Source organism: Phycodurus eques, chromosome 3, assembly GCF_024500275.1.
Source record: "Phycodurus eques isolate BA_2022a chromosome 3, UOR_Pequ_1.1, whole genome shotgun sequence".
NCBI lineage: Eukaryota > Metazoa > Chordata > Actinopteri > Syngnathiformes > Syngnathidae > Phycodurus > Phycodurus eques.
This window is the reverse complement of record NC_084527.1, coordinates 21,719,947-21,738,498: the sequence shown is the minus strand read 5'-3', so window position 1 is coordinate 21,738,498 and position 18,552 is coordinate 21,719,947. Positions and strand designations below refer to the sequence as shown.

General features: G+C 41.5%; 1 protein-coding gene across 1 annotated transcript in view; it reads right to left on the bottom strand.

Annotated features, from left to right (window-relative positions):
* Window positions 1-882: 882 nt before the first annotated feature.
* adamtsl2 (ADAMTS-like 2) overlaps window positions 883-18,552 on the bottom strand; it is a 40,620-nt gene continuing 22,950 nt past the window's right edge. Inside the window, 6 exon segments of the mRNA XM_061672452.1 lie at window positions 883-3,496; window positions 5,979-6,123; window positions 9,630-9,806; window positions 13,419-13,589; window positions 13,674-13,829; window positions 17,440-17,653. Of these exon segments, the coding sequence (XP_061528436.1) occupies window positions 3,369-3,496; window positions 5,979-6,123; window positions 9,630-9,806; window positions 13,419-13,589; window positions 13,674-13,829; window positions 17,440-17,653 (991 nt within the window). The 3' untranslated portion in view covers window positions 883-3,368.

Here is an 18,552-nt window from a genome sequence, read left to right as displayed (position 1 = left end):
GACTAGAAATCCTGAAAGCCTCCTTTGAACAATATAACTGCACTGAGGCGACTGGTCATTCATTTTAACAAATTTGAGACACACTTTTGTTCGCCGCTGCCGTTGGGCACAAGCACCTCTTCATGCGCATTCTTCTTTGTGGGTTTTCGCCACTTCTTCTTCGGGGTCGGTGGACTGTAGGCATCGAAACTGGGAACCGCAATTTTTAAATTTGAACGATTCCAGGAGAACCGGAACGTTAGTCCGGTTCCAATCGGTTCCCCATTCTCGATGCCCAACCCTATATATGACACAGTGTATGTTTAGTCGTCAGAAATAACACCATGCAAATCCAATTACAAAACATTTTTGATGAAGAAAATGAAAGTAACGCCAAGAAACAAGTTCAACCCCAATTTAAAAGAAATCTTAAAATGGGTCAATATGACCCACTGTACCTTTAATTGTCAAAAGTAACACCATGCAAATAGTTTTTTTGTAAATAATTAAACAAGGGCAGCAGAACAAGTCAAAATCATTTTTTTTCTTTTAAATCAAGAGTTTGAGACTTCAAACGGGTCATTTTGACCCGCAGCATGACAGGAGGGTTAAACCATTCTCTCGGCTTGCCTTTTGTTCTTTTGCAAAGGCCTAACTTGACCAATGACTATATCACTATATTTATGTGTCCTGTTATATGAAACACTATACAAGTGGCTGTTGTATTTTAACATAGCAACGTAAGTATCGTACGTGTAAATGTACTCTGACGTCACAGCACCTCACACTATGAAGAAATTATTGATCGCCAACATTTTAAAAATGTTTGACACTTTTTCATTTCAAGAGCATTAAATGCTAACGTAAACACATCATTTACAATCTAAGAAGTTGAGGCATCAATTCAAATTTTCATTAATTATCCAGACAATGAAATAAACATGACAGTAGCCTCCCACCCAAAACATTAATGATTCAATGTTTTAATAAATATTTTATGATACCTAATGGAGTCTTCCAATTGATGCTCGTTAATTTAGCACATACTGTAATTTGACCTACAATTAAGTACACGTACAAGTACAAGTGTCAACTACACTAACACATTGTAACACGCTCCGTTATAATGTAACACATTGCTGTCTACACTGTAACGCACTCACTTATGTGAGACCGTCACCTAGAATGTAACACAGTGTCACCTATAATGTAACACACTGTTACTTACAATGTAGCATAGTGTAACTCAGTTATATTTTAAGACATTGTACACGTAACAATATTAGAGGACACTCACCTGTATTGTAACACACTGTCACCCATATTGTAACAAGGCATAACACTGTCACGTACACTGTAACACATTGTGACACACACAGTTATACCATAAAACACTTTCACCTAAAGTGTAACACACTCCCTTATACTGAAAGATACTCTAGCACTGTGTAACACCGTCACATAAACTGTCCCCCACATAGTAACACTGCTTAAGACTGACACTGTAACACTAGCACTGTAACACTGGCACTGTTACATGCCACCACATAGACTGTAACACGTAATACAAATGTACATATTGTAAGACACGTTCACCTACGCTGTAACAACACTGTAACACACTCACTTATGTTAAAAGACAGTGTTACCCGTACTCTAACAGAGTGTAACACTGTAACTAACACAACGTAACACACACCGTAACACACTTATTGATATTGTAAGACAGTCACTTATACTGTAACGCACATATTGAAAGATCCTGTCACACGACTCTGTAACACAGTGTAATGCAAACTGTAACAATGAAGTAACACATTGTAACATACACCGTAACACATTTTAACACATTCAGTTATGTTGTAAGACACTGTCACGCATACTGTAACATGGTGTAACACAGTCTTACATGCTGTCACCTACACTGGTGTAACGTGCATTTAGCCCCCCCCACCCCCAAATCGGTATTATTGCTGTAAAAGAGAGGCAGTGTAAAAATGAAAAGTCCAGCTAAGAGAGAAGTGTACATTTTGTTGTGTTTATTAACAACATCGGTTTGTGCGTCCTGCCGCGTCGTACAAAGAGGTATCCGTTATATTTATATTTATCAAAGACAGAAAGTAAAACACGTCTGAATACATTTCAAGTGTCAGGAATCTCGGCTCCTCTGTCGGCCATCATTTTTCTTTTTTCTCCTTTTTCTTTTTTGGTCCCGGCGGAGAAACGTCAGGCGGTCGTGCTAATGTGAAAAAATAATAACGATAATGTTTTTTTTTGTTTTTTTTTTTAAATGTGCGATGACTAATAAATACGCCAGCGTGCACATTTCACTCTCTGTCACTGTTAAATAATATTTAATGATTGAACGGAAGATTGTCTTGTCGAGAGAGGCGCACACCATTTGCTGTCAGGCTGCAGGAGGAGAGGATCTTCATCTTGATCATCGGCATCATCACCATTGTTCTGGTTCAAGTTTAAAGGCTAATTTAAGCTGAGGGTTGAAGACACACAAGTGCGCGAGAAAGTGAATGAGGGAGAGATGATGAGAATGAGAGTGAGGGGGTGATGTATAAAGAGAAAGCATTTGAAGGATGATGAGAAAAAGACAGCAAAGGATGATGGGATGAAGAGTGACGGGGAATGAGAGAAAGAAAGAGAGAGAGGCAGAGAAAGAGAAAGATGTGAACAAGTGAGAATGATGAAATGAGAAAGAGAGAGGGAAGGACGATGGGAAAGAAAAAAGTGATGAGAAAGAGATAGAAGGACGATGGACAAAAGAGAATGAATTATGATGGGAAGAACAAAGACAGAGAATAATGTGAAAAAGAGAGGGAGAATGATGAGAAAGAAATAGAGAAAGACCAGCGCGATGGGAGAAAGCAAGAATGATGAGAACAAAAGCAAGAGAGGATGAAGGGGGGAAAAAGGAGTGAGAAAGAGAGAGTGAAAGTTGATGGGCATAAGGACAGAGAGATGATGAAAGAAACAGAGGGACGTTGATAGCGCAAGGGAGCATAGGGACGATGGGGAAGTGAGAGAGTGATGAAGGCTGGGGAAAAGAAAGCAGTGGAGAGAGAAGCATGTTAGAGTGAGGATGATGGAAAAGAGGGAGAAATGGAAAGATAGCATGAGGGAAGGCTGCTGGGAATAAAGGAGAATGAGAGGTAGGGGGAGAGTGAGGGATGATGCGAAAAGATGAGAGTGCAGGATTCTGGTATAAACCAAAAGGTTCTAATGCCCCGTCTGAGGAAGCCTGACAGCCAGCAAAGCTGTTAAACTTTTTGTGTGTGTTGACTTTGTCTTTTGAGAATGTAAACGTTGCACTCGGGCTACCTGATGAACAAAATCCATGTGCACGGGTTTTGGGAAAGGCGGCGGGGCTTGGGGCTCTAGGACACGGGCGATCGTAGGGCCCGGCAGGAGTGGCAGCAGGCTTTGCTGTAGTACCAGTGACTGCACAGGTTGACCTTGAGAGCCAGCAGACAGTTGGTGGTGGGCCGGTCCTGGCAGCTCTCATCTGGACATTAAGACACATAAAAGGAAGGGGTGTGCGTCACAAACACAAGGATTTCCCCGCATTATTTTTTCACTTATTTTGGGGCCTGTTCTCATCTTACCAGTGTTGCAGTTGTTGGCTATTTTCATCCCTTATGAACTGTTTGGCTCGAATTTTACCCATTTTGACATTTGACAGCAACAAAAATACTGTGGGGCCCGGAGATTCGAGTGCCCCGACTTAGAAGTTTTTCAAGATACAAGCAGTCGCTCTGATTTTTTTGCTTTGACTTCCATCCATCCATCCCCGACCTCTCCAGGTCGGGGATGAGATCTTGCCCCAAGTGGAGGAGTTCAAGTATCTTGGGGTCTTGTTCACGAATGAGGGAAGAAGGGAACGGGAGATCGACAGGCGGATCGGTGCAGCGTCTGCAGTGATGCGGACTTTGTATTGGTCCTTTGTGGTAAAGAAGGAGCTGAGCCAAAAGGTGAAGCTCTCGATTTACCGGTCGATCTACGTTCCTATCCTCACCTATGGTCACGAGCTGTGGGTCGTGACCGAAAGAACAAGATCCCGGATACAAGCGGCCGAAATTAGTTTCCTCTGCAGGGTGCTCGGGCTCTCCCTTAGAGATAGGGTGAGAAGGTCGGTCATCCGGGAGGCTCTCAGAGTAGACGCCTCCCTGGTGAGGTGTTCCGGGCACGTCCCACCGGGAGGAGACCATGGCGACGACCCAGGACACACTGGAGAGACTATGTCTTTCGGCTGGCCTGGGAACGCCTCGGGATCCCCCCGGAAGAGCTGGATGAAGTGGCTGTGGAGAGGGAAGTCTTGGGCGTCCCTGCTAAAGCTACTGCCCCCGCGACCCGACCTCGGATAAGCGGTAAAAAATGGATGGATGGATGAATACTTTCTGTACCGACAGTATCTATAAACATGTATAATCTGACCATGCAAAAGTTTTCAATTCCAATTTACGCCCAGGGAGTTGGTAACGATGGTCCATTACTTTAATCATCCACTTGAATCCCTTGTTTTCAACCGTGCTAACTGGTAACATGTCTTTTGTGATACAATTTGTTTGTTGTTATTGAGGGGTGAGTAGCCCTTGCTTGTAAAGTCTTGTATTGAGCGTGCGCTAGCGGGTGGCACTGCTTCAGGTGCATGAAAAGGCTGCTGATGTTCTCTGTCTTTGTGTGAACATACACTCAACATTATTTCCAGTGCACGCTACTCTGTTTCGTGTCAGACTTTACTAATCCAAAATAATTCCACACTGACGATCTTGAAGGGCCTTTCTTATCAACAATGTCACCCGTTGAGCCTCCCGTCGTTTCTTCTGAAGGAACACTCACTTTCTTTGCTTTTTACAACACCCTCCGACTGCTGAGTTTACACCGCTGTCGCCGTGTAGCTCAGCGCCTGTTGTGTCATGCAGCTAATGAGTGCGTCAACCTAACTTGGTATGATTTTATTCACATCACATGATTGGTTCAGCACGGAGCAACTAGCATTATTATTGGCTATTGGTATTGTCTGTCAAAACATGGATGAATGCAACCGATTGACCTCGTTGCATGTCTTTCGAGAAGTTATTTCGATGTTGATGAACCGTCGTAGCGTCGCGAAACAGAATGATTGAGACGTCCATGAAGCACGCGGCTGCTTCATGCACGCGGCCCTTCTAGCTCAGCCAACATCGCCTCCCCACGAGTTGCACCATTTGCGACAGAGTTTCTTGCTTCGCGATGATTTTTTTCTCTCTCGAAAATTTCATCAAATGTATTTTATATTGATAATGAGTATGTGTCTATCGCGATACATACTGATATTGATTTATCACCCAGCCCTAGTTCTAACTCCTTAAACAATTTATATTTGAACACAAACAGTGGACCAACACATGTAGAAAATCTAACAATACTCAAGAGGCATGTATTCCTTATCCTCCGCAAAGAATGACCAATATTACTGCGGTTTACTGACGAGTTGAGACTGTCTCCATGTACAGTTTATCCGTATGTCTGTAATATACTGCCCCCGGGTGGCAAAGGCGTTTTCACCAGGAGCACAATGTCCATTGAAATGAAGCAAAAAAATGTGACAAAAACAATTTATTTACATTCTATCTAATTATGTCACGACTGTAGGTTTTTTTCCCCCATTAAGAACAGTATTGCAGGGTGCTTTATATACCTTACTGCTTTTCTTCATGAAAAAAATGTGTACAAAATGTTTTGCTGGTGTTTTTTGTGGGGCTGGAATGGATTAATGGTAATTCATTTCAATTTTAAATATGAGTGTTTTGAATTATGCGTCTAGTCAAGGAACGAATTAAACATGTAAGTCGAGGCACACCTATAAATGATTTAAGAAACAGTAAACGTTAAAGAACAATAGAAAAAGTGTTTGTTTGAGCCAGTAGGGGTACCACAATTGCTTAAATTTGAGCCAGGAAATTCCCTGGAAACACCCGGGACTCAGACAGTTCCAGCAGACTGACCTGGCGGCTCAGTGGGACAAGGCTGCAGACTGCATGTCTGTTTGGACACAGGCTTGGTGAGTGGGTCGCAGCCTCGCACCAGTTCGCGGTCCTGGTAACACTTGACGTCACGCATCCTCACGCCCACACCGCACGTCTTGGTGCACTGGGCACACCCAGGTTACACATGTTACAAGCACATTTTACACACACACACACACAAGCATAAATTGACACAAATTACACATCCTAAACATACCTGACACACATACATGTTTCCGCATTACCGACATTACACACAAGTGACACGTGTTAAGATTCCATTCGAATTCCATACACATTACACTAACATCACAGCACACAGGTTGTGAACTTTCTTTCAGGTTGTGCGATTAAAATTTAATTTTGTCGCACTTACTGTACATTTAAACACTGTGCATGTTTTAATGTTTGAAAGTCACCTTTTTTTCAACTGCAATCGCCTCCCCCTGCACCAAAGAGAGAGAGCGAGAAAGAGAGAGAGCGCCGACTCGATAATGGTTGTGAATCTCATTTGAGTTAAAAGCGACCCGCCACAATATGATTGGCTGCCTGCTGCAACATAATTGAGTGCTTCTTCCAGATAGGACACACTATTCTCATCGTTGCATACACTCACCCGACATATGCATGTCACAGACAGGCTAGTACGCTGTGTCTGGCCAGTGGCCACCACGTAACTATATTGATGTTGGCCATCTACTTATTCATTTTAATTGACAAGTGTGAGCCTTCAACTCATCTGGACGACTGCGCAAGCAAGCTAACCCGCACCTACCTTGTAAAATCCGGTAAGGCGGTTAACTCCTCCCGCCGCAAGTCACCATTATCAATACTGCTACATTTGTCACGAGAATAAAACCAAAAGCTGTTTCCCTGAGTGACGTCACGTATGATCGTATTAAAATTACGAGGGTGTGTATGTGTGGGGGGGGGGGCAGGAGGTCAATGATTTCCTCCTTAATTTTTTATCACTTTCATTGCACTTATTATAAAAAACAGAAAGTCATGTGCAAAGGTTTCAATAACTTTGCTATGAAGCTATCAAACCTAACAAACCTATCTATCTATCTATCTATCTATCTATCTATCTATCTATCTATCTATCTATCTATCTATCGATCTATCTATCTATCTATCTATCTATCTATCTATCTATCTATCTATCTATCTATCTATCTATCTATCTTTAAAGTAACACTCCCACCCTAGTAACACCAAATGTTTAGCGAACGACCCAACAACCAAAAATTGTTAGAAGGGCAACCTTGTTAATAGCATAGACATATAAAGATACAGTATGTGCAAAGTGAAAGAAACCCAGACTCCTTTAAAGAGAATTGTATAGGAAAACAAACTATCATTAAAATGAAGTGCAATAATTGCAGTAATAATGATTTATCCTTGTACTGTTTAAGACTATGATTTTAAATTGGTCAATTGGTCTGTTTTGCTCGTAAATACATGGCAAAATAGTGTGAATAAGCATTAACAATACTTTTATATGGTGGCGATATACATAGCATAGCATAGCAAAGCAAATTTATTTATATAGCGCATTTCAAACACAAGGTAACTCAATGTGCTTTACATGATTAAAAGCATTTAAAAACAAAGAGGAAAAAAAGTACAATTAAAACAGAGTACAGTGCAAGAAATATCATTTAAAAGTGGAAATGGTCTAAAAAGCATGAGGAAAAAGAAAAGTTTTTAACCTGGACTTAAAAACATTCACACTTGGGGCTGACAACACCTCTATATTCCATTAGCATTTCTTTCATGTATTCAGGAACTAAACCATTTAGTGATTTATAAACCAGTAGCAGAACTTAAAAATTTATTCTAAAGCTTACTGGGAGCCAGTGTCAAAACTTTAGAATTGGAGTAATATTCTCTGACCTCTTCATTCTGGTCAGAACCCGAGCTGCAGCATTCTGAATGAGCTGCATCTGTTTAATAAAAACATGGATGAGCTTCTCCTGGTCTGCTTGGCACATGCAAGCCTTCATTCTGGATAAGTTCTTCAGATGGTAGAATGCAATTTTAATAATTGATTTGATATGACTGTTGAAAGTCAGGTCGGAATCTATCAGTACACCAAGGTTTCGGAATTGGTCTTTGCTTTTTAAAGAGAGTGACTCCAGGTATTTACTAACAGCAATCCTCTTTTCTTTATTGCCAAAAACAATTGTCTCAGTTTTGTTGTGGTTTAATTTAAGAACATTTTGGCTCATCCAACACCTCAATTGAACTGTAGTCATCTGGAGACACTGCTAGATATAACTGTGTGTCATCTGCATCACTATGATACTCAAAATTAATGTTCTGAAGAATTTGACCCAAGAGTAGCATATACAACCTGTACAGGAGGGGCGGACCCCTGAGGCACCCCATAGGTCATTGCCATTAGGTAAGATTGAACACTTGAAAATGCCTGATCCCCATAGGGGTCTGACTTATTCTGGAAAAGACCCCGCAGATATCAGTCAGATTTGCAGATAAGATTCTTCATGGGTGGAGGAGGGGCCCTTCGCATCTTAGTGGACGCTGGTTTCAGGCGAGGGGGGATAGGAGGAAGATCTTGGCATGGTGTGCACTCGGCGATAGCCTGCATCCTGTCTATCACACCTAACAAGGCATTTAGGCTAGAAGAGAGTGAGTTTTGCTTTGGGCCTTGCTCCAATGGGGCAGGGAGGGGTGTGGGAGATTCAAAGTGCAGACTCATCTCATTCGTTCATCTGATTGTTTGGATAACGCTGATGAATCCATCTGCGCCTCGTTTCGCCTTATCTCTTGTTCCTCTAATTGTTTGGGAACAACTACATCTTTTTGTTCTTCAGCTGTGTCAACAAGGCCAATGTTTTCCTTTCAGGCCCCTGAATGATGTACACAGTAAAAAATGTTGGCAGCCAATAACTTAACCCCTTGTCTATTTAGACAGAAAGTCTGCCTTGTAAATATGTCTGCGCTCCCAAAAAATGGTGAAATTGTCAATGAAACTCACGGATAGTGCAGTACACACTTCTTTGAGCCGCTTATTTAATTGACTGAGCCAACTGAAACGTTCATCCTCGAATCGTACCATTTGGATAGGTCCACTTATGAAAACCTCAGCATCAAAACTATTTTTTGAGGAGCTCAATGAAATCTTGCTTTCAGTACCTCCGATTGCTGCTTGACAACATCCAGGGGATATACCATATGCAATCGTTTTTAAATGTATGTCAATCATATGGTTGTGGTAATGCGCAAAATTAAGTAGGGTTAGGAGTCCTCACTATAAGAGCTGCCTGTTGGCACCTCTGAGTCGAACAAATGATCAAATAAAATAAAAAAGCCTTTGTTTTTTGTTTTTTAATGAATACACCTGTTTTGTCTACCGCCACCTGTTGCAAACAAACTTCTTGTTCACAGTAAAATATTTTGGAAATATCATATCTTGAGTCACTGTCAATCTTTACTTCATACAAAACTATGGTATGCCATGGTCATGCTGTACCTCCTCAAAAATGGTGCGACCAACTCATGTGTCGGTGCGGGCATCTGAAAAGGTACTACTAGTGCTAAACGTAGTGGAGAGCCCTGAACCAGGTTACACACATCACACCCTACATGCGGTGCCGATCAGCCTACCTCGGACCAGGGTGTGGTGTACCACTTGAAGCATGGCCTCTCGAAGCAGGTGCTCTCATCTTCGGGCCGCTCGTCGGCGCCGCACGCCTCCTCCTCAAAGACCAGGAACTTACCGCCGCTGATCCCCACACACTGGACGATCCTCCGCTTGACACCGCGGCCACATGTGGTGTTACACTGCACACAGTCGAGTAACACGTGTTACATGACAGACAATATAGAGACAGACAATATATTTCAGACAATATAGACATTACACACACATTGCATGCAGTTTCAACACAACACAGATATTACACAGGTTACACACCCTACATGCAAGCTTTACTCAGAGGTTACAGACATGTTACTGTACATGGGGGTTTCACATACGTTACATGCAGAGGTAGGTAGGAACGCGTTACATTTACACCATTACATTTAGTCAAGTACCATTTGGATAAATTGTACTTGTCAGCGTAGTTTGAATGCATCATACTATATGCTTTTACTTTAGTATTTATGTTAAGAAGAATCGGTACTTTTACTCCGTTACAATGAGCTCAACGGCGCTTGCTACTTTTATTCATCAATTATTGCATGTGCGACCTGCTTTTTAGATTTTGAGTTCCACGTTCCCGCCGGGCGCTGTTTGCACCAATCCAACGCGTAAACACTAGTGTCATTTGACTCCAGTTCACCAATCAAATGGCACAAGGCAGACACATGACTGCTCCCAAAGCCTTCGTGGGCCAATCAAAGGGACAGATATTAGGAAAAACTATTAAAAAAAACAATTAAAAAAATAAACTGGATGCTGACTTGTGTAGACATTCTAGACTTTTTTTTGTCATGCAGTGTAGTCTTATTTTTGGTCAAACCTACTTCTAACTTCAGAAAAACACCTTGCAGTAAGTTCCAGATGTTTTTGTTGTTTTTGTGGGCTGAAACATGCATCCTTTGGGGTACGTGCTGTAATCTCTCGCTCGGACATGCGTACGCACGCACGCACGCACATACACGCTTTAGCAATAAGACTGGTCAGCAAACAGCTTCTTCATTCAGTCATTTCAGTGAATAATGCAAATTCTCTAAGGCCCTATGCATGTGTTGTTGGTTTTTGGGCTTGAATGTGATTAGTTACTCCTGAACACAGCCACATCCCATTTATAAGAAGGAATGCATCCTTGTGCAACCAGATTTGTATTTGTTTTGTTTAACCTTTATTTAACCGGGTAAAAGATCAGTTAAAACAGAAGATCTGTTTTGCAATGATGACCTGGCCAAGAAAGCAGCAATTTAAAGTCCATGTCAGTCACATACAAGATTATGTAACTTGTTTATTTTCACGTACCCTTTCAAAAAGATTATATATATATATATATATATATATATATATATATATATATATATATATATACACTCAGTAGTGCAAATTCTAGGTCACATTAATAGCGGCAAAAAATTATAAAATAATTAATTTTGGTCGAAATTCTTTCCATTAAAAAATGGCATTTGAACAGGGGTGCGTAGACTTTTTATACCCACTGCACCTTTGTTCCTGTTTTTGTAATCTGTGCCTCGTTATCCTATTGTGGTGTTTAACAAGTAGAAACAAAATAGTGTACAACCATTTCTTGGAGATAAATTTGCCTTAATTTGTTATTTTACAAAGATTGTAGTCATCATTTGCTATTTTATAAAGATTGTATTGATTATTATTGTATTATGTTGTAGATTAAGTGATATTGATCAGCAATATCATATTACTTCCATCCATCCATTCTCTGACCCGCTTCTCCTCACTAGGGTCGCGGGCGTGCTGGAGCCTATCGCAGCTATCATCGGGCAGGAGGCGGGGTACACCCTGAAGTGGTTGCCAGCCAATCACAGGGCACATACAAACAAACAACCATTCGCAATCACATTCACACCTACGGGCAATTTAGAGTTGGCAATTAACCTACCATCCATGTTTTTGAGATATGGGAGGAAACCGGAGAAAACCCGCGCAGCCACGGGGAGAACATGCAAACTCCGCACAGGTGGGGCCGGGGATTGAACCCCAGTCCTCAGAACTCTGAAGCAGATGCTCGTCCACCGTGCCGCTATCATATTACTTATTACTTATTTTTATTTTATTTGTCATTCATCCTCTGCTTGAACTCAGTTACGCAGTACTTGAATAGCTTTTTCACTGAGTACTTTCTTACTCTTACTCAAGTAATTATTTGGAGGACGACGTTTTACTTGAGTCAAATTATTCTTAAGTAACAGTATTCTTACTTGAGTACAATATTTGGCCACTTTACCCACATTGTTTCACATATTGTAGGCCTTACACACAAGTTACACTCGTTACATGCAGATTTCACATTATACAGATATTATACACACGTTACATGCTGGTTTCACACAAGGTGGCGCTTCGAGCTCATATTTGGAAAATTATGTCATGTTTGAGGCTACAGCAGAATGGCACATGACCAAAGAGAGAGGCATTCACAATCGTCGGCTTTAGAAGGAGCAAATGATTAAAAAAAATATCTGAGCTTTTGCAGCTATTTTTTTAAATGTAGCTAAGATTGTGATCATGAAAATTTCCAAAAGCAACTAATTTAATTTCAGTACACCTTTTCTCCCAATAACGTAATAGATTACAATTACATAAATTCTGTCATTACGTAATCTCATGACATGTAATTAGTAACTCCCCGACACTGCATACGATACAGACATTACACACAGGTTACACGTCACATGCAGGTTTTTCACGTTACAGACAGGTTACACACGTTAAATTACACAAACATTACAAAGACGTTACATGTTGGTTTCACACGTTAGACAAATTACACACAGCGTTACACACGTTATATGCAAAGTTCACGCACGTTCCATGTGGGTGCCACATGATAGACTGAAAAAAATATAACAAACTTGTCACTTGTTTAATTTTTTTTTAACTTGCAAATTGTTGAAATTTTTTAGTTTGTAATTTAAATGTTATGTTTTGTTTTGTTTTGTTTTTACTTTAGTGTAATTTTAATTTACAGCTAAACTGAAATATTTCAAAGTATTTTCTTTAATTAAATGCGATTTGCATGCATTGCGGACCAGGACGGAAAAAGCGACGTTGACATTGGTAAGAAATATTATAAAACTTTACATTATGGTAACATTACGATTAGTTTAAAGTCATTTATGTTGTTAAACATGTATCTGTCCTTGACTGGACGTAAAATTTAACCCTCGAATCTGACGCCCTATTGTCCACAGAGTGCAGGCCGTGTAAACGGTTAGCCTACTGGGGACGGGAGTAGCTGCTGCTTAAACTTTTCTCAATATTTCTAAATATTCCTCTCAAATAAACCAAAAATACGCCATAAAATGTGAAATAACAATGGTAAAAGCATGTGCCTTGTGTAAAGCTTGTATGAATGGGTGAATGTGTATGAGCGTAGAGCACTGAACCTCCCTGCCGTGCTTTTAAACTAAACTAAACTAAACTAAACTAAGCAAGAGCTAACATTTTGGTTCAACATTTTGGTTCCAACATTCATACATGGTTTTGCATGAAAAAGAATACAATAAATTAATAATTTTTATTGAGTCAAAGCTAAAATATTATATGCGACGGATTATTTCAATTTTTAAAAATTATACAGTATGTATTTTTTTCAGTGTACGGACATTACACACAGGTTACATACACGTTCCATGCAGGTCTCACATCTTAAAGACATTACGGACGTTAAACAAAGAGTACATGCAGGTTTCACACGCATTAAAACGCTCAACTTGCTTTACCTTTTTCCAGTCCTGATTCAACCAGTGGGCAGGACAGTCCCTCTCCCCACAGGGCTGAACGGCGAGCGGCTTCTCGTCCCCAGGGCACTGATCCTCGGCCACCACCCGGCCCTCGGGGGCCTTGCAGTACACATGGCGCACCATCCTCCCGTGCGGGCATGGGCCTGAGCACTGCGGTACAAGAAGTTGAAAAACTGAACGTCCTGTGACGGCGTGGTTATTGGCTCACGATGTCGTGTTGTGATGTCCACTCACGGGCCCCCATTCGGACACAGTCCAGTGGCGTTCGCAGGGCGGACCTGTGCAGTTCTTGACACCAGGTGGTTTGGTCATGGGGTCACACGGGCGACTTTCTTCGGAGCAGCGCACGTCACGGGTCAACTGATCTCTTCGGCCACACTTTGCAGTACACTATGTTAGTACATATTAGCATGTTAGCATAGTTAGCAATTAACTTTGGTTTGATCGTTCTTGTACATTACGTAAATTCCCAACACAGATCTGTTGGTTGTGTTGTGCTACCTTGTTCTGTTGTAGTACTAGTGTTATGGTCGGCCAATAGCCGGAGAATGGACCATCACGCAGATGTAAAATGTTTGGAACAGTTGCACATGTTTTATTCAAAGAGACAGAGAAACAGCAATAAATGCAAAATGCGAAACGACGAAAGCAAACGGTCGTCGTGAAAAACTAAAATACGAGGCTACAAAGGTAACACGAGTGCGTAGTATTATAATAATGGAAAACAACAATGACTGAGAAATAGGACACGGGGAAAGATACATGAACAAAAGATGGCGGACGGAGCCACAGTGGAAGGAAGGTACCAAAAGAGTGAAACTAAAACTATTGACACAAGATAGACAACAAAACAGAAAAGCACAGAAGTACTAAAAGACAAAAATAATGTTAGTACTTCTGGAACACCTCCATAGAGGAAACGGACACACAAAGTCGAAACACAAATGGAAACACAAAAACACAGAAGTACTTAATAAAAACGAACCCTAGGTACTCCTGGTGTGACAGGATATAGTCTAATAAACACAATGCAAGGGAACAAGCGTTATGTTGAGAAGCAAAACGGCAAGCAGTACAATACTCAGACAATTTCCTTCCACTGGACCCGCACCTAAATACCAGCCAAGTCTGATTGCAACAGGTGCAGCTGGCTGATTGCAAGCAGATGGAGCGACGGGACTCCGCACACCACATCACTGCCATTGACTGCTTTAGAAGTCAAATATCCATGTTAACTGGGAAGGCTGGGAAGTGAATGAGCTAACCAGGCCAGACTGTGGGCAGAGAGAAAACACAGAGGGCCAAAACACAAAACATGGTTCTACAACAGTACCTGGTTCTGTTTCAATATCTGGTTCTGTTTATTTCGGACTTATTTTTTTAATATTACAAGGTTCTGATGGCTGTGTTGTAGTAGGTTTTGTTGTGTTACTTATTTCTGTTTTATTACCTGGTTCTGTTTTAGTGCCAGCTTCTGTTATAGCATTTGGTCCTGCTATGGTATCTTTTTTTTTATTTTTTAAATCAGTTTATTTGAAAGGGGACAATGCAATTTAATAAAACACATGAAATACACATGGTTAAAAAAGCTAGAATTAGCCAGAAGGCTAGTTTTCATCTGTAGTCCCCTGGCCATGATGTAAAAAAAGCAGTAAAATAAGTCTACAAGACAATATAATACAGGATACATAATCAAAGACTTACTATACTATTAAGAGAGAATAAAACCACAAATCATTTGAGCATAACAAAAAAAACATCATAACATACATGTCTTTTAGTGTTGGCAGCTATAGGTGTTAACTAGCCACATTTTCAGTTTTTTTGTGAAGGCCTTGTATGTTGTAAGCAGTTTAACCTCCTCAGGTACTGAGTTCCACTCACCATCGCTCCTCACTGACCAGGCTGACTTACTGAAAGTGCTCCTGCGCAGAGGAATGAGACAGTCACCTCTGACAGAGCCTCGAGTGACACACTCAGAGCTGTTTCTTTGGCTGATGAACTCAGCCAGAGGAGCTGGAGCCAAACCATGCAGTACTTTATAAATCAAATTTAAATCTGAAAATATGTGAAGACTGTCTGTCGGGGTCAGGTGATACTCTATTTGTTTTAGTGAAATACATGCCTACAGTTTTAGAAACGTTTAGCTGTAGACAGCACTCCTGCAACCAAGTTGTGACACAGGACATTGTATTAGTAAGTTTAGCAGCAACAGAATCTTTGGAGCGACCATGAACAAAGAAAACCGTGTCGTCTGCATACATTACGCACTCTGCTTCAGAACAAACAGTGGGCAAATCGTTGATATAAAGACTAAATAAAAGGGGACCTAATATTGATCCCTGAGGGACTTCAGAGGTTAGCCTAAGATACTCTGATCTACAGTTGTTAACTGATACAGATTGTGTTTGGTCATGCAGATATGATTCAATCCAGCTCACAGCTTTGCGAGAGAAGTTAAATTTTGAGAGCTTGGTAAGAAGAACAGAGTGATTTACTGTATCGAAAGCTTTCCTGAGGTCCAAGAACACCGTCACTACAACTCCACCCTTTTCGAGAGAATATTTTATTTTCTCAATGAAGAGGCATGTAGCCATTTCAGTGGAATGCTTGGATCTGAAACCAAACTGCATGGCGTGGAGAGAGGGGGAGCTGCTGTTTAAATAATGGACAATCTGCTCTGACACCCATTTTTCTGCAACTTTGGAAAAGGCTGGAAGAATGCTTTTTGGTCGGTAGTTATTCAGAGAAGTGGTTCTGTTGCAGTACTTGGCTCTGTTTCAATCGCTTGGTCTATCTTGTTCTACATGGCTAGGTTGCAGTACTAGATTTTGTGTTGGGACCTGGTTCTGTTGGAGCACCTGGTTTTGTTGGAGCACCTGTTCCTGTTGTGCTACCTGTTTTGGTTGAAGTACGTGTTTCAGTTTTAGTCTCTGGTTGTGTTTCAGCACTTAGTTTTGTTTCAATACATGTTTCTGTTGTAGTACCTGGTTCTGTTTCAACACCTGGTTGTGTTGTGCTCCCTGGTTCTTTTGTAGTACTAGGCTCTGTTGGTTTTGTTATAGCATAGGCTCTGGCTAGGCTCTAGGCTATAGGCTCTGTTGGTTTTGTTATAGCACTGGTTCTGTTGTGCTACTCAGTTCTGTTTTAGTACCTGTTTTGGTTGAAGTACCTGGTTCTGTTGTAGTCTCTGGTTCTATTTCAGTACTTCGTTTTTGTTTCAATATGTTTCTGTTGTGTTACCTGGCTCTGTTTCAGCATCTAGTTCTGTTTCAACACTGGTTCTGTTGGAGCACCTGATTCTGTTGTGTTATGTTGTTGTGTTGTGGTACCTAGTTATGCTGTGGTACCTGGCTCTAGTTCAAAACATTTGTCAGTTTATCTACCAGGTTCTGTTGTCGTACTAAGCTCTGTTGTGATACCTGGTTTTGTTGGATTACGTGGTTCTGTTGTGCTACCTGGTTCTCTTGACCTACCCGGTTCTGGTTTTGTACCTGGTTATGTTTCAGCACTCTGTTTCAATACCTTGGTCTATCTTGTACTACTTGGCTACGTTGGAGTACTAGATTCTGTGTTGGTACCTGGTTCTGTTGGATCACCTGGTTTTGTTGGAGCACTTTCTGTTTCTGTTGTGCTACTTGTTTTGGTTGAGATATGTGGTTCAGTTGTAGTCTCTCGTTCTGTTTCAGCACTTGGTTTTGCTTCAATACATGTTTATGTTGTAGTATCTGGCGCTGTTGTGTTACCTGCTTCTTTTGGAGCACCTAGTTCAGTCTCTAGCACCTGCCTTTCTTGTATACTAGTTCTGTTGTGTGACCTGGTTCCACTGGCTTTGTTGTGTTACCAGGTTGTGTTGTGGTACATGGTTCTATTGTAGTGCCTGACATATTAGCATAGCTTTTTCATAGAAAAAAAAGGCTATCCATCCATTTTGTAACTGAGAAACATTGTAAAACAATACACGAGACGTTGTAGAAGGCCTCTCTCCGGGGTGACATACCTCTGTCCACTCGGCCACCTCCCACTGCGGGCCGCATGCAGGACTCTTGCAGGGCCGTCTCTCCACGGGTCTGTCCAGGTCCGCCATGGTGCACAAGTCGCTGTAGACGGAGCTGTCCAGGCCAGGTGACAGCATCTTCCAGCATCGGACCTGCCGGAACTGGAAACCTTCGCCGCAGGTCCGCGAACACTCGCTCCAGCTGCTGGCCTCCCACCTGAAGGGACCGTAAGAACCATCCAGTGACATTATTGTGGCTCCCAGTGCACTACTCCCATGGTGTTTGAGCCATGAGCATTTCCAAATACATCCACATCTGTGCCTTTCTGTGAGTCTGTGAGTCCAGTCTCTCTGTAGCTCTGTAGCAACCTGGTGATAACACTCTGTGACACTCAAAGCTCAGTGGTCACTTCCTGTTTGAAGCCGCGCAATGGTGAGGTACTGTTTTATAAATTGTGAGCTTGTTATATTACCTCGTTCAGCTGTGTTACCTTGTTCTGTTGTAGACAGGTTTTGTTAAAGTAACTTGTGGTGCCTTGTTTTGTTTCAGTTCCTGGTCATTTGTGGTACATGGCTCTCTTTTAATCCCTTGGTCTGATGGCCTACGTGGTCATGTTGTATTACTAGGTTCTGTTGGAGCACCTGATTTTATTATGCTACTTGGTTCTGTTTCAATACCTGGCTCTGTTTACTTGACGTACCTGATTTGGTTGTAGTTCCTGGTTCTGTTGGCTGTGTTGTAGTAACTGGTTTTGTTGTGTTACCTAGTTCTTTTGTATTACCTGGTTCTACTGCAGTGCCAGGTTTTGTAACAGTATCTGGTTCTATTGTGGTCTCTGGTTCAGTTGTGGAAATGTATTGGTGTATTCATGGACTGAACACCTCTTTGCCGTTCAGCTCCTTGTTAGAGAACGGCTAATTGTACCTTGTTTTCTTTCAGTACTTGGTTCTGTTGTGGTAACTTACTTTGGTTTGTTGTGCTACCTAGTTCCGTTGTAGCACTAAGTTATGTGGTTCTCAGTTCCGTTTCCACTCCCAGCCGACTCGTTTGCCTGGCGGCGGGTAGTGGCCAAGATAAAAGAACGAATCATTTCATAAACTCATTCGGTTCAGTTC